Source organism: Choloepus didactylus, chromosome 4 (genome assembly GCF_015220235.1).
Source record: "Choloepus didactylus isolate mChoDid1 chromosome 4, mChoDid1.pri, whole genome shotgun sequence".
Taxonomy (NCBI): Eukaryota; Metazoa; Chordata; class Mammalia; order Pilosa; family Megalonychidae; genus Choloepus; species Choloepus didactylus.
In genome coordinates, this window is record NC_051310.1 from 150,376,276 (window position 1) to 150,397,635 (window position 21,360).

Consider the following 21,360-nt stretch of genomic DNA (forward strand, 5'->3'; position numbering starts at 1 on the left):
TTAATAGGTCAGCCAGGGGCCAATATGTTGGCTGCAAAGTCTCTTAATGGCTGCCTTCATTTCCTGATTCCTCAGAGTATAAATAATTGGATTAAGGAGGGGGGTAATTATAGAGTAAAACACTGAGAGAAACTTATCCATAGAGTAACTGTAGAATGGAAAAGCATAGATGACAATAACTGGGCCAAAGAAGAGAGTTACTACTGTGATGTGAGCAGAGAGAGTGGACACAGCCTTGGAGGAGGCACTGGAGGAGTATTGCCAGATGGTGACTAACATGATGATGTAGGATATCAGCAAGAGAATGAAGCAGACCAGTGACAGAAGACCACTGTCTGCAATCACTAGGAGCTCCAGAATATATGTCTCAGTGCAGGAAAGCTTGATGACCAGGGGAAGGTCACAGAAAATGTTGTCCACAACATTGGGACCACAGAACGGTAAACCCACTGTGAATGCCATCTGGCTTGTGGTATGTATGAACCCAATTGCCCATGAGAGCAATAGAAACACAATGAGCACCCTGTAATTCATGATGTTCTTGTAGTGCAGAGGTTTGCATATGGCAACATACCTGTCAATGGCCATTGCTATCAGGAGAGACATCTCACCACCTCCAAAGAAGTGCATAAAAAACATCTGGGCCATGCAGCCCCAGAAGGATATGGTCTTGTGCATTCTGAGGAAGTCTGCAATCACTTTGGGAGTTGCCACAGAGGAAAAGCATAAGTCAAAGAATGATAACTTTGCCAAAAGGATATACATGGGGGAATGAAGATGGTTATCAAATATGACAGATATCACAATGAGGAGGTTTCCCACTATGATGGCTACATAGACAAGAAGGAAGATTGCAAAAAACAAAAATTGAATTTCTTGAGAACTGGACAGTCCCAGTAGGATGAACTCAGAAACACTTGATCCATTCATTTGCATGATTTTGCTAGTTGTTGTCTAAAGGGGTATAATAAGAAACAGTGAAAGGAATTCACTAAGACTGACATGGCAGTGAGTCTAATCTTTACCTAAGAATCCTATTCTTTATTCAGGGAAACAGCTCTCTTGGCACCAGAACTGTTTTTTAGATTTTCCTTAGTAATGTTTTAGTTTGAGCAATTTCACAGGACCACAATGCCAGTGGGAACTGTGTGGGATATGTAGTTGTATCATCCAAAATTACTTCTCAGTTAGTTTGCAAGACAAGGCTAGTTAAGACATTTGTGAATACCTTTCTTCCTTCACATTCAGCCCCAGCTCAGGCGGTGCATGAACACTTAGCTTATTAGTATTTTAGAAAAGTTTTTTGAAAAGCAGACTGAGGGTACATTATCCTTGGAAGTTTTCAGAAAGAAAATTTGTGTCACATTTTTAGTATATTGTAAAAAAATTCTGAGTTCTTTTCCACATTCAAAAAATTATTGCTGAAATCACACAGTTTACATTATGCTTCCATTAATGGAACTAGAAAACATTAATTAGAAACAATGACCATATTGCTGATATAAAGTTGAATGTTGAGTCAATCATATAGTTAATTTATGTTAAACATTATTGAGAAAATATATTGTTTCAGACCTGAATTATATAGATTTACTCTCAATACTAGAGATGGTCATCTGACCTTCTCACTCTTCAGTGTATGTTAGCAAAGTAATTTTATTCCACCTGTACATTCTCATGGAATTGCTGCAATATTGGATAGAAAACAATTTTGATATGATTCTCTTGATTAATGCATATGTGTTCACATGTAATCAGTACACAGAAATACAAAGATCTCCATTATTAAGACGAGGACCTGCTGAACTTGACTTCTTTACATTTCTTCAATTTTCTTCCTCAAGGAAATGGAGCATGTGAGGTGAATCATAAACCTATGAAAGAAAAAAAATGTATAATATATTGGTTGAAAACAATCTTTGTGTTCCTAACTGTCTCCTTTGTACCTCTGTGTCTTCTAGGGACTTTTCTCTAATGTTCACTTAAACTTTAGCTTTTTAAATAATGGATTTAAGTCACAGATATTTTGTTTCTGACTCTGGTGGAATCAGCTAATCTAAATGATATTGAAAATAAATGTTTAGGGAAGATCTAAGATGGCAGCATAGAGAGGAGTGGAAGCTAGTTAGTCCCCTTGGAAAAACTAACAAAAAACCAGGAACAACTAGTAAATAATCCGGAATAACTCTGAGGGGACAAACAGGACAGTCTGCTCATGATACACCAACCAGAATTAGAAGGAATGCCCAAGATCACAGCATAAAATCTGTAAGTAAAAACTGCAGATCCAAGCCAGGAGTCCCCTCCCCTCACAGCCTGAGCTGCAAAGCCTCATGGTGCTAGAGAGAAGCTCACTCCCAGCAAGCAAATATAGCTCAGCTGAGCTCCAACTGGGTTTTAATTAGTGAGTATGAACTGCTCACTATGACCTGTGAATCCCCAACAAGCAGACAGAGGCTTTTGGTGATGACTGACCTTGAAGAGCCAGAGGGTCGCCATGGACTAGCCCTGAATGGGACTTTCTGTCCCTGTTTCTGCTCAGTGGAGAGTTCCCAATGCTCTGACCCAGACAAGGGTGGAGAAAGCACAGGCAGAGAGAGACCATTGAAATGCTAATGACCTCTCCCTAGGGAGTCTATCTTCTCTAAGAGGAAAGGGGTGGAGCCCAGCTCTACTACCTACCTTCAATTCAGAGCCAGACCCGAGAGCCTAGGGGAAAACAGCCACAGGCCACACCTCCTTATGCCAGTCTGGAACTGCAGATGACAGGCACACCACCTGCTGGGCAGTAAAGCACAATGACCTGAGGCATCACAGGGTGCAGCAATTTTCTAAGACACACTCTCAGGGAAACCAGAGACTGAATAGTTCTTCCTTCTGGGACCTGAGCCCATTCTGGTCTGGGAAAATCTGACTGGAGTAATCAAGGAAACCATGCCTAGACAACAGAAAACTACAGCCTACACTAAAAAAAAATGAAGTTGTGGCCCAGTCAAAGGAACAAACTTACACTTCAACTGTGATACGGGAATTTAAACAATTATTAATAAGTCAATTCAAAAAGTTTATGGAAGATATGGTAAAAGAGCTGAACCGTATAATGAAAACACTGGGCATACATAAGGTAGAAATTGAAAGTTCAAAAAACCAACTGGCAGAACCTATGGAAATGAAAGGCACAACATAAGAGACTAAAGACACAATGGAAACATATAACAGCAGATCTCAAGAGGCAGAAGAAAACACTCAGAAACTGGAGAATAAGGCACCTGAAAGCCTACACACAAAAGAACAGATAGAGAAAAGAATGAAAAAATATGAGCAATGTCTCTGGGAACTTAAGGACAAAATGTAAAGGAAGAATGTACATGTCATTGGTGTCCCAGAAGGAGAAGAGAAGGGAAAAGGGGCAGAAGCAATAATAGAGGGAATAATCAATGAAAATTTCCCATCTCTTATGAAAGACATAAAATTATGGATCCAAGAAGTGCAGCGTACCCCAAACAGAATAGATCTGAATAGGCCTACGCCAAGACACTTAATAATCAGATTATCAAATGTCAAAGATAAAGAGAGAATCCTGAAAGCAACAAGAGAAAAGCAATCCATCATATACAAAGGAAGCTTGATAAGACTATGTGCAGATTTCTCAATAGAAACCATGGAGGCAAGATGGAAAAGGGGTGATAAGATACTGAAAGAGAAAAACCACCAACCAAGAGTCCTGTATCTGGCAAAACTATCCTTCAAATATGAGGGAGAGCTTAAAATATTCTCTGACAAACAGACAATGACAGAGTTTGTGAACAAGATACCTGCTCTACAGAAAACACTAAAGGGAGCACTACAGACAGAAAGGAAAAGACATGAGTGAGAGGTTTGGAAAACAATTTTGGGAGATAGTTGCACAAAAATGTAAGTACACTGAATGGTATTTGGGAAAAAACATAATCAAAGCAAACTGGAGTCTATAGTCAACAGTAACATTCCAATATGCTTCTGTTAACTGTAACAAAGCCAATATACCAAAACTAAATGTGTATGAGTGGGGGATATAAGGGAGGGATATGGGATTCTTGGTAGTGGTGTTGTTTTCCGTCCTTACCATTATATTGTATTGTATGACATTTTTATTTTCTTTTTATTATTTTTTTATTATTCACCAAAAAAAAAAACACTTTTTCATAATAATCAATATGTTCAAGTGCTGACTGTGGTGACAAATGTACAACTATGTATTGATGCCATGAAAACTGATTGTACACTGTGGATGGCTGTATGTTTTGTGAATATATCTCTATAAGACTGTAGGAAAAATATAAATAGAGGTAAAAGTGCTGGAGAAAACATGGAGAGAGGGATGTACCTATTTTCTGTTGATGAGGAGGCAGAATGGTGTAGCCTTTCTGGAGGTCACTGTGGTGGCTCCACAAAAAGCTAAGAATATGGGGTCATAAGGTCCTACATCCTCATTACAGGGTATGGAAGATCAGAGAGCAGAGACATGAATGGACATTTGCACATTGGCATTTATGGAGGCAGCATTCATGGTTTGCAATGGGTGGAGGTGGCCTAAGGGTACACTGACTGAGGAACAGAATGGTGAATTGTAGTGTATGCATGCAATGGAATATTGAGCAACCACGAGAAGGAGTGAAGCTGTGAGACACTCAACAAGGTGAATGCATCCTGTAGACAGCATGTTGGGTGAAGTACACCAGAAAAAAGGCAAACACCATAATGCGTCATGGGTATGGACTAACTACAATGTGTAAACTCAGAATTGACTCTTAGAGCACAGCCTAACAGGGAAATGATTATTGTAATAGTCCCTAGATAGTAAGCTCTTACAGCAGTCAAATCTATTCCTGAATTGTAATGGCTGTCCCCAAACTCTGAGATGTTGATCCCTTTGTGTATGACCTGATTGGTCTCAGGAACATTGGGTATCTGTGTTACACCTGAAACTGACAGCTACAGTTTGGCAGATATGAATATCAGTATTAATACATACAGCAACTATTACAAAAAAAGAGAAAGCTGAAATAGAGCCCAGACTTCAATTAGAGATACGAATAAAGCAGATCTGGTTAAGACTAGAGCAAATTGGGCCAAAGGGTAAAGGTTAAAACTGACTGTATGTTAAAACTTCAACTTCCATGTGAGACCAAGGGAAGAGATGTTTATTTGGCATAGGATCTATATTTTCTAAACAATATAATTTCTACAGTCAGTTTGTTCAAACACAATTACGTGGAACTTTGAGTAGGAAGTGAGCTATGGTAGGTCTGTATAGATTAGAATGAAAGAGCAACACACCCTAAAGTAATTTGGGTGAAGAAAAAAAATAAATATTCAGGCCCCCCTGAAGAGCTGGGGGAGGATGCAGAGGTGTTGGACTTCCTCACCTGGATTGTTGCTGATGTTCTCACAAACATTGGGGACTGATGGCTTGATGTGCCGAGCCCTCTGTTCTGGGGCTGGCCCTGTGAAGCTTGTTGCTGCAAGAAGAGGCTAAACCTGCTTATAACTGTGCCTAGGAATCTCCCCCTGAGTGCCTCTTTGTTGCTCAGATGTGGTCCTTTCTCTCTAACTAAGCCACCTTGGCAGGTGATCTCACTGCCCACCCCCTATGTGGTATCTGACACCCAGGGGTGTAAATCTCCCTGGCAACATGGTATATGCCTCCCAGGGAGGAATCTAGACCCAGCATCATGGGATGGAGAACATCTTCTTGACCAAAAGGGGGATGCAAAATGAAAAGAAATAAAGCTTCAGTGGCTGAGATTTCAAATGGAGTCTAGAGGTCTCTCTGGTGGACATTCTTACACACTGTATAGATAACACTTTTTAGGTTTTAATAAATTGAGATAGCTAGAAGTAAATACCTGAAACTACCAAACTCCAACCCAGTAGACTTGATGCTTGAAGACAATTTTATAACAATATAGCTTACAAGGGGAGACAGTGTGATTGTGAAAACCCTGTGGATTGCATTCCCTTTATCCATTGTATGGATGGATGAGTACAAAAATGCAGACAAAACCTAAATGAAAAATAAGGTGGGATGGGAGGAGGGGTGATTTGGATATTCTTTTATTATTTTTATTTTTTTTCTTATTCTAATTCTTTCTGATGTAAGGAAAATGTTCAAAAATAGATTGGGGTGATGAATGCCCAACTATAAAATGGTACTGTGAACAGCTGATTTTACACCATGGATGATTATATGGTATGTGAATATATCTCAATAAAACTGAATTTTTTAAAAAAAGAAAAAATAAATAAATGTTTACAACTAAGGGGTATTGGTGGATACATGAATCCACATGGTTCAGAATTCTACCCGTGTTTGAATAGGCATAGGTCTTTATTCCAAGTTATATTCCAGACTTGTTCCTCTCCTCCAGCTTTTTTCATGTCTTTTTCAGAGCCCTAGACCCAGAACTAATGCCAATTATAAAAGGACTAAAATCAGATACATGTGACTTTCCTCTATACATTGTAATCATTTAATTACAAGTTTAATTTTTAAAAATACAGCATGCCTAGCAGACTGCTAAGAATGTTTATTTACATGAACTCTTCTATATATATGGTTACTACCACTAAAGTGAACTTTATCATAACTGGCCCATACTCTAACCACTATTTTGAGTAAACGTATACTACTCTCTTTCACAAGGCAATTGAATTTGCAAACAGAATACTTGAAAAGTAAATTATTACAGGCAAAAGTAACTTTAGAATAAAAATGTAGATTTGGGTGATTTTTTTTTTAAAGGAAAATAGAAAATCCAGAAGCTATAAGGAAATTATTTATATATATATATATATGAATTTATGTACATATATAAATATATGTGACAAATTGTTTTTAAATGTGGTAAATAATATATTACAATATAAAGTCAAATGTTTGATAGGGTAAATGCTTCCAAAGCATATGACAGACAAAATATTAATAGCCACATCTACAAAAAACGCTTCCTAATTGTTTGCTTTAAAGATAACCACAGAAAAGTTAGAAAAATGGTGTACATGAATAGGCATTTCACAGACAGTAATTGCAAGTAACAGTTGAAACTGTGGGGAAGAATGCATACTCTCTTTAGTAATCAGTAGAAGGCAATATAATATAAGGAGGTGTCACTTCCCACCCATCTGATAGCTAAACATTAAAAGAGAGATAACACTCACCTCTTATGATGATGTGATGAAAGGATATTCAAGCTATCACAGATTTGTTTTTTAAGGGTCTGCTATTGTCCATTAAAAAAGCACCTGCTCTCTGACTACTTTCTGGTAGGCTGTACCAAAGAATGGAAAGGAATAGCTAATGAAAATGTATGTCTACAAACACTCATTTTATCACGGTTTGCCTGTCAAAAGAGGGTGGGGGGCTGGCAAAGTAAATGCTCATCTCTAAGGGAATGTTTGAATACATGTTAAATTTATGCCATGGGATTTTATATAGCTATTAAAAGGGTAAATCAGAACTGTATTTACTGTTCTTGAAGCACACCCTTGATCTATTGCTAAGTGAGAAAAACTAGTTCCAGAAAAATACACTTGGCATTATTTCTTTTCATGCTCATAAAATCATAATAAGACTCTACATCAGGCTGTTAACATTGATTTCTGGGAAGTTGAAGGTAGGGCAAGACAGAGGGGAAGAGGAAGGTGAGTGGAGGTAGGAAAACAACAGGAAGAAAATGAAAGAACTCTTCAAGAAGGTGAAAGCAGTAAAGAATGGTTCATGGATGAAAGAATTCAAATTTCTTTAACATAACAATAATTTGATCTTGAGACCTCATGCTGACTAATTTTTGTGCTGAATTCCTGAATTTTTTATATAATGTCTATAATAAAACATATAAATTCCATGGAGAAATCTTTACCTGTTTCCAACCAAATAGTTTCTTTTTGCTCCTTTAACCTATGAGCCTTTCTGTTAGGAGCCCTGAGCAAATCCAGGCCACACAGGATCTGATTCCTGCTGTGATGTAGTTTAGGCTCTGCCTGGGGAAATCGGGTACTAACTCAAGAATTTAAATCAAGGTACACTAAAATAAACCCTACAATGATACAAGCTGACGATGAGGCCATACAAAGAATGGAGAGATTAATTAGACTGGGGACACCTGTGCTGGCCTCATTATGAGCGCTGAGGGTTGAGGCTTTCATGAGTTTATGCAAATAAACGTCAATTGAAAACATTTCTATTGGCAGAGATAGTGATGGCATATAATCAATCATTAGGCTGATTTTCTTGTTTTATATCTAACATAATTAAATAATTAAATAGAAACAACAAAAAAAGTGTCCATATTGGGTTTGTAAACTGATGGAAAAAGTCAGTCTCATCGAAAAAGGAGATGTTAGCAATTGGAAGAGAAGGAGGAAACAGCACTCTAGGTGGTAGGATCAGCAAGAACAGGGGTCCAGGGGCCGATCTTGGGGGTTTGGCATGGACCGATAACAAAGAGAGGTGGGGAGGGAGAAGCGGAAGTAAGAGGGGGACAATAGTGTAAACGCAGTGTTTCAAGGTGTAAATCTTGGGATAGGAGGAAACCAAAGGATTGCAGAAGATTGTAGAAGAGGTGGGATTGAAGAGAATCGTGGCAACCAAGGAAGAAAAGAGTTGAAATATTAGGCTTTTAAATAAACAGTCAAATGCTTTAGCTTTTTCACAGATAATGAAAACTAGAATTGGTGTGTTATATTTCAAATTAGTCAGGTCATTGATCTCAGTGAAAATACTTTTACTAGAGGTGACTAAACCCAGCTTTCAAACATTTTATGTGTGAATGAGGAATTGGAAAACCAAACAAATGAGAGACTAGTAAGTTAAGGCAATGAGTAAGATGGTGAAGGTCTAGGATGAAGAGAGAAGATGACAGAGTGGGCTGAAGGAAACAGACCTAGAGAATGATTTTGTTAGCGTGATATAGATTTAAGTACATTAATATGTTGATGTTACATAGTGAAAAGGAAAGGGTATTTAAAAATTGCCACAAAGTCTTTTCAATAAGTGATGCTGGGACAATTAGTTCTCCATTTGCAAAAATAAACAAAAAAATGAGTCTCAAACTGTACCTCATACCTTCTACAAAAATTAACTCTAAAAAGAATTATAAACCCAAGTGTTATACAGAAAACTAGGTTTCCTAGAAATAAACTCAGGAGAAAATATGCATGAATTTGGGTTAGGCAAATAATTTTTAGTAACAACTACAAAAGCATGATCCACAAAAAATATTTTAACATATTGGACTTGAACTAAAAAACAAGTTATATATTAGTTCTGCTTATTAATAAGCATTATAGGTTTGGTAAAATTTGCTTTGAGACTTCTTTTTTCACTTATGATAGAGCATCTGAGTGTGAGTTCAAGAGGGGCAGAGGAAGAAATAAAGGTCCCTCCTAACTCTAATGAGAAGCACCCAATATTTACCAAGAGGACATATCATTTGCTGAACAGCCATTCACCTGATATCATTCATGAAAACAGACATAGAGTTTGTGCTAGAACCAAACTGCAACAACTCAGTTTTCAACTGTAGGATTTGTTAGATACTTACAGTGCTCCTTTGCACATGTAAACAACTGTAAGTTTTGAAGAAATGGGCTTGGAAATTTAGTTTAGGAATCCAACTTGTTTGTAAATAGAGAAACTTCTTCATAAGATGTGAAAAATATTTTATATTTCCTATTCATATTCATGTTCACAGGATTCTATAACTGGCCTCATTGAAACCGGGGGCTATTACTGGAGAAAGAGAAAGGACAAGCAAATGTCTGAAGGCCTTGATGATGTGGTCATTGAAGGCCATTCCTGTCTGGAGGACTTAATGTTAGACCATCAGAAGGAGCTCCTCTCAGGGTTTCCTGCCCATCAGAGTTTGCTTCTGCCTTGATTTTCTTATCAGACTTTCATATGAACAGTTGTGCAACACCTCAATGATTACATCTTTTCCACAAGCAATATAGGAGTTGAAGAGACTGAGTAGTTTAATTGAAATTATGTGAAAAGCACTTAGCAGAATATCTAGTACATAGCTGGAAAGAAGTAAATATTAGTTTATTCCTAAACTCTGTAAAGTTCATACCTATAAGAAACTGGGATTCAAACTCATGACTTGTGACACCAAAGTGCTCTTATCTGTAGTATTGCACACTTTTGCATTTGGTCAATAGTTCTCTGCATCTGGTCAATAAATACGAATATTTTTACATTTATAAGTTTACAAATACTGGAAGAATTGATAATAGAGTTATTAGTATTAATAGGTAAATATCTGAAAAAGAAAATATTGGATAATGAAAAAAGCTGCTGTGAATCACACTGGTACACTAGGTCACTGTCAGTATCACGGTGCTCTTTGAGTAGAACTGTCTGATGCCCTCAATCAAAATACTTGCGTGGTTGAGTTAACATGTGACCTTTTTTGGGTATAGAATTGATGTATTGCTGTGACGCTCTTCTCCTAATTCACAACAGATTATATTCTACTCTGTACTGGACCCACCCTTAGCTACAACAAACTGTATGACTACCTGCATTAAAAAAAACAGACCTTTAACATCCATCAGTATATGATGCTTTATAAGAGTATGTAGCACAACAACTGAGACCCCTGCCATCCTAGAGCATTTTAGCATTAAAGAAATTTAATGATTTTTTCATCATTACATCATAGGAGGCATATTTTCAGCCACAAACTTGGAAGTTTTCAAAAATTTGTATCTTATCTGAAATATTTTGAAAGGCAGGAACACAGTAATTAGTTAGAATGTTGCCTCTCACTGTTCCCACACTTTTCACACCGGAAGAACAAATTCACTTCCTCCTGCCTGCCAGTATTTGTCCTGACCCAGAAGGAACATTTGGAAATCTTCTCTGAGGAAAACATTTATCTCAGGACCTAGGACTGTTTGAACTGACCCTCTGGCCTTCTCTGAATTTGGGTTGCTGAATCTTTCCTTCTTGATTCCTCCCCACATGGTCTGGGTTGTGTCCTCCCCTTTGGATCCCGTGGATGGTCTGCTGGATGACTGTGTGCTAAGGCTGCACCAAAATAGTTTGTCTTCCTTTATGATACTGACCCTTTCTTGGTTTCTGACTCTCCTGCTGCCCCATGGCTCTGGACACACTGCATGTGCTGATCAGTAACAACTGAGGAGCCCTGACTCCATTTGGCTCACTTGCCATTTGAATCTATAAACGCTTGTGTGACAGAAAATAAAAGTCTCCAGAGCAGAGTGACAAATAGTTGTACATACTGCTTGCTAACGAGGCAAAACTTCCCTAATTAAGTGCCCTTCCTTGACCGTTTAATTTGCTCAAGCTTGGGAGGCAAAAATACCGACTCTACCATCTGATTCTCATCAATTCAGTTGACCCTGGCCCAACTTGGTATCTCAAGATTATGTTCTATGGAGGATTTAAAAACAAGCAAACACAAAACAACAAGCAGGAATCAGATATCACCCCTGAAATTCACTCTCAGAGTTCAGGATCTTTCCCTTTACCCTTTACCCCCCTGCCTTATATCCCTCAGTTTTTGACACCTTAGCACACATTCTTTTCCTCAGTCCTCTGGACTAATGATCAGGTCCAAACTTGTTCTTTTGACTTTGACCTAGCCAACGCTTCCAGAGCTCCATTTCTTTTATCTGCTCTACAATGCAATTTATAATGACAGGAAGTGGGTATTGAATTGTTGCTCTTCCAATTTGGAAGAGGAATTGGACACAGCTATTGATCATGTCAGTTAATGGGAGCTGGACACAGAGAAGTGGAGGCAATTATGGTTGAGGTCTTTGGAGCAAAGAAGACCCTTCAAACTTCTGTAGTTTATGCAAATTTAAGATAAGTGAACAGATACTTGTATTATTTGTTTTGCACATTCTTGCATTATTTGTCTAGCACACACTTCTGTTTTCCAAGCTTTTCTTTATTCTAACTATTCCCTCAATAAAAGATCTGAGATCTGGAATCCCACTCTAGCAATTTTTCTCCTCGAACTAGTTGTGGTCTAGTCAATAATAACAACACCAAAGTAAAAATCTAATTGTAGGTGCCTATTCAGACATAGAAATGCTTAGATTTTCTCAAATTGGGATGAGTTATTGACAGTTGGATGCTTGTTTTATGGCTTAATTTAGCAGGAAATTAGGTCACCTCATTAAGGCTTCCAGAAAGGATGGTTTCTGGGAACTGAAATTCCTAAGAAACAGAAATGCATACACATAAAGCAATGAATCATTCTCTTGATTTTCTATTTCCTTTTATATTTGACATCAGTACCTCTGTAAAATAATAGGAGTCTGTAAAGTCAGAATTCATTCTTCTCTCCTTTATGTTCCTTGTAACCTGTGCTGTGCACCTTGTAACCTGTGATGTTGTTATTTGTTTATAGTTTTTGTCTGACTTCCAAGATTGTGAATTCTTGTTTATTTGTTACTGTAATCTTGGCAGCTAGTATAGTTCCCAACATGCATTAGATGCTCAAAATTCTTTTCTCAATGATGATAAATACAATCACTTAAAAAATTCTGCTATTCGCCAATATCTGAACTAGCAATTTCACACAAGTCTTCTAAATTCACTTTCATAACTCTGGATTCAATTCTTTTTTTTTCAGTGACCATTTTCCCAAATCTTTGACACCATTATACATGAGACAGTGCCTTTTCATGGCTGATTTTGTATGAGTTATAGCAGGCATCTACATCACTTCATTGTATTAGCAATGTCTCCTCTGCTTACCAGTTAAGAAGCAGTAACAGGCGATGAGTTCAGAAGAGGAAATGTCTTGAGGGCAAGAGCCTTCTGATTTAATCACACCTTAGAAGGAATAGATCACAAAGTTGTATAAAATCCAACCTGAGAACTTCCTAATATAGGTTCTGTTAGTAATGGGTAGTATGCAATCAATTTGGGGAAATCCTGGGAATCCTTAACAGATGATTCTAATGCGAATATTGTCTGTTGAGGGAATAGTGATTCAGGGCTTCAAAGTGTGTTTTTGTTGTTGTATTGACAGTTTGGTGTTTATCAACGAGAGTTTTCATGTAACCAATGAAGTTAGACCCACTAAGGAAATTGGAGAGGATTTTAGAGCTGTTGGCTTGCTTATACTCCCATCTTCAGCTGGCACCAGGGCTGTTTTAATTTTTGATTCTGGACTGTGAAAGTATGAGATTAAGGTTCTCAAAGAGGCATATGAAGATAAAAGGATTCTGGGTGGGAAGAGCTGTTAGGGCCATTCCTCTGTGTGATAAATGCAACCTCTTATCACTAGGCGGTAAAAAGCAGTTATTGTGGTGGGTCATATGGGATGGCGGGAATATATGGAGAGTCCTATGGAGAGACAGATAAGGTCTCATAAGGGATATTGTAGCTGTCAGTGTTTTTATTTATAGACTATATAAACTCTTCTGTGTGGTTTTGCAACTAAGGATTGATGGGGATCTTTAGAAATCTCACAGAATTGTTAGAAGGAATAGGGACCAAGATTTAGGTTATTTAAAGGAACAAGGTCAAAAATTTCATTGCAAAACTTTCTGAAGGGACCTGCTCTTACTACTGACCCCACATTTTTTCTCCTCCTGCTTAAAATGCCACTGGCATTGCTAACCCTACAAATATGCAGCTTTTGCTGATACTGGTGTCAACAAAATGAATTCCCATTCTTATGCTTGCTATATACATGACTCCCTATCAAATTAAATTCTCCCAAGGTAGGTATATGTGATTAGTGGAAGCTATATCATGTATCTACAATCTGGCAGCAAGGGTGTTTCAGGAATACAGGCTTTATTTTATCCTTTATTGGCAAGACAGAGATTACTCTGTCAGGATTATAAGCATGTAGAGAGAAATGTTTAAATGCTTTCAACAAGCCATAGGAGATCAGGATGCTACATACTTGAACACCACTAATCATTAAAATATAAAAGAAATATTCTACCTCCTTTCTCCACATACCAGGGATGATATGATCAGATTAATTCCATGGAATTTGAATATGGTTCAACCTTTCTTTGTCCAATCATCCTAAAAATGGATGGAGAGATGGGGAGCAGTGTTGCTGTGTTTGTAATTTGAATCACTTAAAGATTGAACCTTCATCAGAAGGGAGTTGAGAAATTAACTCACACCAAATGTATAGTGTATGAAAATAAATTAATGACTCTTTCCCCCTGATAAGAAGGCATCATAATTAATTAATAACAGAGGGGACAGGCTCCTTCATGATATCCAACCCATAAATACCACAGAAATGAGATGAAATGGAATGACTTGAGAAACCAGATTAAATTCATAAATATCCTGCTGAAACAGATGCTGTCATCAATCAGATATTGTGGGGAAACTTTAATTGCAAGCAAATGAGGGCTTGCCAGGGTTGTGAGATAAGCTGTCAGGGAGCATTTGAATTGCGCTCCTTTTATTTTTTTCTATGCATTTTATATTTATTTTAACAAGGCAGTCTTACAGCTGTAATAAAGAATGGGGATGATCTCTATCATCATCTGATCTGGAGGTCAAATGTCCTGATATTTCCTGGACACATAGTTATGAGAAAAGAGCAAAAGAATGTTTATAGCAAGTAACCTGTTTTAGCTTACCATAAGAAAAAATAAAACAGGAAAAAGAGCCATTCTCCATAGTGAAACACAGGAAACAACTACAAACAATGGTATTGGTTATATGAGTGGTGGTTGGAAAAAATGGGGGCCTGGAAATGGGTTTAAAGAATGGGAGGGAACTGTTACTGCTAAGGGTATACTTTTTCTAAAGTTTTGACTTTGAAACCATGATATTGTTTCAAAACATTATATATTCATATATATATATATATATGCACATATGTATGTATACACACACACATGAAATTAGACAATGCCCCCAAATGGAAAATGAATGGAGCAAATGAACTTAACTGTATTATAGATGGATAACATAACCACAGCAAAAGAGGATAGGGTAGAATTAACCCAAGTAACTTTTGCTCTCAGGATTTTTCATATGCACCACAAGTGTAAAGAAAAGATTACTTGTTGTAGAAAAACCACAGATTCTATTCAGTTTTTTTTTTTTTTTTTTTCTACAGTGGTATGGTTACCAATTCTGAAACTACATCTGTGTACTCTAGAATTGAGTGCATAAAAGGTAACAGATTTTTCAATGTTGTAGAAGGATATTTCAGTTATAGAACAAGGGCAGCTAGAATAAAGTATAGATTTTTGGAGTGTAATTGAGATTCTGTATGAGTGACTGGTTATTAATTACTTCTTTAGATTATGCCTTGAGTTAAAATTTAGAACACAGGAAGCCGTATGTCAGTTTTTTACCCCTGTCTTTTCTACTGTAACCCATACACATACTTGAAATTAAAGCAAGGCTTCCCTTTATAGCACATTAAGAGCCCACTTATTTTTCTGTTTTCTTCTTTAATCAATTTTAATATATGTAATATTAACATAATTGATACATTTTACTACAGCATAATAAAATTAAAGCAATTAACTTTCTATGGAAAACAATATGGATGGTTTCAGAAGAAAAGAAAACAGATTGGCAGTTATGTATATTTATGTATGAACAAAAGTTCACATTTTATAAGAAATTGATATAACTAAGAGAAAATATAAACATCTTAAAAGTAAGTGCCTATGTGAAGAGAATTGGAGGGAATAATTGAGTAAGGAAGAAAATGAAAAATAAATGGATGCATAATATGCAGTGAAAGGAGGCATTGCTTTAATTTCGAGTATATATATATGGGTTACAGTTGAAAATACAGGGAGAAAAAGACTGATATATGCCTTCGGGTGTTCTAAATTTTTCCTCGTTGCATAATATAAAGAAGCAATTAATGAGTTAAGGACTGGCATTGATAAAAGTGCCTCCCAAAATTTTGGCAAGGAGTTTCCCTTTAAAAATACGTAGAAGAATGAGCTTCCTTATCAGAGTTGGGGAGTCAGTGATGACTGCAGTCTGATTTGTTAAATCATTTTCCCTATATCTATATTATGCTAAGCATGCATTGGTGCAATATCACCGATTAAGACAGACATGTTCTCTTTCTTCATGGTTCCTTTATGATCTAACAGGAAATACAGACAGATAGTCACAATTATTTAATAATACAAAAGAACAATGTAGGCTGCTATGGAGTACTGAACAAAAATTCCTAATCAAGATTGGGGGTTGATGGAGAAGGCTTCTCTAAGATGATGCTAAAATTTATCTGAAAAATGAGTACACGTCAATGTGTAGAAGGGAAAGTGGGAGCAAAAGAAGCTTATACTCAGATTTCAAAAATAAGTTATCCTATATTATTTAAATTGTTTTATGGAATAGAAAAAAAGAGAATATTATCCAATTAATTGTTCAAAAACAAAGAACAACAACTAGAAAATCAAATATGGAAAGATGAAAAGACATTATTATAAATTAGAGTTAAGACAACAAATTCAAAGAAATATTAATAATATTAATTCAATACACTAGTGTAACAGAATAGAGAAAATGTAATTATCTCAAAGCTACATAACCAGAATTCTATAATTTCAAAATCATTTATTATGAGAAAACCTTTTGAAAACTTGGGAATAGTAAGGAGCATCTTAACTGCTGAAGAGTAGTATCCATGATAATATTTTAAGTATAAACTGCAAAAGTTTAGAAAAAAGAAAGTGCCTTCCCCTCAGCATTGTGCTGGTAGTTCTGTCCAATGCAGTAGGGCCAATAAACAAACAAACATCTGGTTTGAAAAGGAAGAGGAAAAAAAATACTTCATCATTTCTAAAAAAAACATACAGTAAAATCAGAAAACTAACAAAATGAGAAGAATGAGTGTATGAAATTTCAACAGATTTGGGGATATACAATCAATATATAAAAATCTGCAGTGTTTCTCTACATCAGGAATAAGCTACTCTTATATAGTCTGACAGAGATTCCATTTGTGATAAAAACATAATGTGATGTCTGGTAATAGTCAAACAATTCAAGTGTTGCTAATTATTATGAAGGAATCACTAAATAAAGTGATATAATAACTTCATGGATTATAATAAACAAAAATATTAAAGTTCCATAATCTTCCCAAATTAATTGGAAAATTCCATCCAATTTCAGTTGATCTCCTAAGAGCGTTTTTGGGAAACCGGCCAACTTATTCTAAAATCATCTACAAGAAATAATTTAGGAGAGCCAAGATAAAAATAAAGTAGACCATTTTGAGAGGCAGATTCCCCATGCTAAATGTTAAGACTTAGTATAAGCACCTTATATTTAAGAGGATGTGTTGTCTCAGAGTCTAAATGAGCAACGGAAGGAATGAGATGTCCAGAAACAGACCCAGGTGTACATGGATATCAGATAAAAGGTAACAGTGGCATTACAATCCATACGGAAATGATAATAAGTGGTATGTGGATGACTGTTTATATCCATATATAAAATAAATTAGAGTCCTATCAGATACCAGTAACAAAGCTAACTTCCTGTTGGATTGAATAACAAAATGTGAAAAAGAAAAGTTTAAAATAATAGAAAAGAAATTATAACAGCATATTTTGACCTATTAATTGTAAAGACATTCATTGCACATATGAGGCAAAATCCCAAAGCAAAAGGAACAGATTGATAAATGTGACTATGTCAAGATTTCTATACTTATAAACACAAAAAATGTAAAGATAATTTAGAGTGATAATTTACAGAAAATGCATCTGAATTAACTATATAATCACTTGATAAAAGACAACAACCCAATAGAGAAATCAGCAAAGGGCATGAACTGGAAAATCACCAAAGAGAAAAGAGAATGTCCAATAAATGTTTTAAATAATGATCAAATTCATTAGAAATATAGGAAATGTAACAAAATATAAATTATTTTTATATCAATCTAAACAACAAATTCACAACAATGACAAAAACATCCAGAATCTATAATGGTGACATCATGGACAAATTAGGACTACCTCATAGTGTTGGTGAAAGTGTAAATATCTACAACTTTGGAAATCAATTTGGCAATTTCTAGTAAAGTTAAAATGTTTATAACATGCAACTCAGAGTTTCCAGTTCTAGATATACATACTAGAGTATCATCACATGTGTGCACAAAAACATATATAAGTACAATTAATTGAGCCATCATATTTATAACAGTAAACAATTGTAAATACTCAAAATGTCTCCCAAAAGAAGGAGATTTAAATAAGTGTTGACATAACATAAAATAGAAGACTCTGTAGTTATTAAAATGAATAAACCAGAATGGCACATATCTAAACAGATAAATCTTAAAAAACATAAATTTGAGTTAAATACATTTGAGAATAGTAACATTTAAACAGGTTTCATAAAATCAGATTTTACAATATGCAAAAGATGTATTTTAATGCACTATATGTGCATAAATAAGAATTAATTTTAAAATCCTGCAAAGTAATTATTTTTATGGACTTGATTATAATAATTAAATTTGAAAAGATAGAATAACTTTATGTGATGGGCTGCTTTGGGATCTATATTATCTCCAATAATTATTTTTGTAGTAAAAATACATCTGAAATGGATGTGGAATAGTGTTATAAATTTGTAAAACTACATATTGAAACAATATCTACTTTTGATTCTGATTGAACTACCTCATCAGATGCTATTATGCCCAAGGATCCCAGGGACCTAGTTCCTATCCTCCTATATGTTTTTAAAAAATAAAATATTAGTCTAAAAAACATCATGCATTTATGGAAGGAATACATTTTGAAAGACCCTTTTTGCCTCTAGTTACTATGTTTAATCTATCTCTTGCTTGATAATCAATGTAGGAAATGCGTTAAATAGAAGTGTATAAAAGGCTACCAGGTATTGGAAAAAAGCATAACATTATGATTTTAATACCCAAAAGCACATAGAATGCCTACTTATTTAAATATCCATGGACCATAGGTCTACCTTTATAATTCAGTATACTTTTTGACTTTCTATATGCATCTTAACTAAATTGAACTTCCATTTTTTCCCATTTGTTGTGATGTGAATAACTGGAATATGTAGAGGTTTCATTAATTCTTTGCTTATGCAGATTAACCCAATAGTAAAGCTCTTACTTGAGGCTCAAGAGATATATGAGCAAATGTAAATATAAACCTTGTTGAAAGAATAAAGTAGAACACAGCTCCTTGTAACCTACTTGTCAGGTGAAATTCCTGTTTGCTTAAAAAGAAGCTAAATCTGTGCTTCACGTCAATGGGTGACAGTCACTGTATAGATGTACTCACTCTTAAAAACTAGCTGGTTTGCCTTTTTAAATTAAAAAAAAATATATCCTGTCATATATAACTAGCCACAAAGAGTTGGATGTATGTGCATGTGCTTATGAGTTTACAGGAGTTCACACAATTGTGTGCGTACTTCATCATTTAGAGAATGTAGCTGAAAACACCTAAATATGAATTAAAAGTAGACCAAAAAAATTCATATTTGATTTCTCTTTACTCTTGGGCTCTTGGCTTGGATATTTATGGCTTTCAAACTATAATGAAGTTTTTATTGAATTCCGTATTACAAATTTTTATACCTTATCATGCCAAATCTGAATTGAATTTCAATTAAGATAGTTATTCTTTCATTAAAACCAACATGCCATAGAAAGATAAAGATAGATCATTTAGTAATTTCAATATAATTTTCAATATGTTAAAATATGTACAAACAAAGCAAATTAATAACAACATATTCTGAGAGGTAATGCATATCAAGTGCATGAAACACCTTTATCATCATGGTTGTGCCTAGAAGCTCTGTCTGGAGCTGATGAACTGGGTCCTCAGTCTACTCGTTGCTGCTTTCATCTCCTGATTCCTCAGAGTATAAATAATGGGGTTCAGTAAAGGTGTGATAACTGAATAAAACACAGAGAGAAATTTATCCACTGAAAAGCTGCTAAATGGGCAAGCATAAATGAAGATACATGGCCCAAAGAACAGAGTGACCACAGTGATGTGAGCAGACAGGGTGGACAGAGCCTTAGAGAGTCCACCAGAGGATCGACGTCTGACAGTGACCAGAATGACAGTGTAGGAAATGAGCAAGAGTGTGAAGCAGATGAAAGACAACAGTCCACTGTCAGCAATTACCAGCAACTCCAGAACATAGGTCTCAGTGCAGGCAAGCTTTAGAACGAGGGGAAGATCACAAAAAATGTTGTCCACTACATTGGGGCCACAGAAGGGCAATGTGATAGTGAAAACCATCTGGCTCATGGTGTGCATGAAACCAACAGCCCATGACAGCAGCACTGAACCCAGGAGTACCCGGCGGTTCATGATGGTGGTGTAGTGGAGAGGTTTGCAGATTGCAATGTACCGATCCACAGCCATAACTATGAGAAGAGTCATCTCACTGCCCCCTAGAAAGTGGAGGAAGAACATCTGAGCCATGCAGCCCCACAAGGAAATAGTTTTATTCTCCCTGAGGAAGTCTAGGACCATCTTAGGGGTTGTAATTGTGGAAATAGACATGTCAAGAAAGGAGAGATTTCCAAGGAGGAAGTACATTGGTGTGGAGTGCAGGTATGAGTCAAAGGTTACAGTGACCACAATGAGAAGGTTTCCTGTCATGATTGCTGCATAGGCCAACAAAAATATGAAAAAAAAGAAAACTCCAAGTTCCCAATTGCTGGTGAGTCCTAACAAAACAAACTCAGATATCATTGAACTATTCATCATGTCCATCAGGTAGGATTTTCAGTAAGTCTTTAAAATGAAGCTAATCTGGAAAATGTCATCATTTCAGCTGTGATAGTTTTGAAGGCTAGGACATATAGAAAGTGAATATTTGATTCCTGTAGAAAGAGAGAAGAACATTTCCTCAAATCCATTTTAATGGATTAATATGAGTGATATTTATGTTACTGCATTTTTTTTCTACCAGAAAGCCACAATAGATGAGAAATACATTGTAAAGTCATGTTAATATAGTTTGTCAGTATAGTTTGTATCTGTATATGGACTTATTTTTACTACTCTCACTAGTTCATGAGTTCATGACCCATGAGGTCAATGAATCAATGATTAAAATGAGTAAAATTACTATCACTCATATGAAATAATTCAAGTTAATGAGACCATACGCATTTACTTTTGTATTTAATATTCTGTTTTTCCCTCATTTTTAAATATTCAGAGATATGCATGAGTGGGGTTATATACTCCATCAGTGTATTACTTTAGTATACTTTGTTCATCAGATATATTTTTACCTTCCATAACACTCTCTTAATATATACCAATGTTAAGTGGCTTCTGAGGATTCAAGCTGGC

General features: G+C 35.9%; 2 protein-coding genes across 2 annotated transcripts; both read right to left on the minus strand.

Moving 5' to 3' along the window:
• LOC119532863 (olfactory receptor 4K13-like) lies at positions 1–936 on the minus strand. The gene has a single exon (XM_037835119.1). The coding sequence runs from the start codon at positions 934–936 to the stop codon at positions 1–3; it is 936 nt and encodes a 311-aa protein (XP_037691047.1).
• Positions 937–19,830: 18,894 nt separating this feature from the next.
• LOC119533433 (olfactory receptor 4L1-like) lies at positions 19,831–20,772 on the minus strand. The gene has a single exon (XM_037835473.1). It carries the CDS (start codon positions 20,770–20,772, stop codon positions 19,831–19,833), a length of 942 nt encoding a protein of 313 aa, XP_037691401.1.
• Positions 20,773–21,360: the final 588 nt, after the last annotated feature.

Coding starts and splice junctions, on each gene's coding strand:
- LOC119533433 (XM_037835473.1), bottom strand. CDS start 20,772: ATGGACATGATGAATAGTTCAATGATATCTGAGTTTGTTTTGTTAGGA.
- LOC119532863 (XM_037835119.1), bottom strand. CDS start 936: ATGCAAATGAATGGATCAAGTGTTTCTGAGTTCATCCTACTGGGACTG.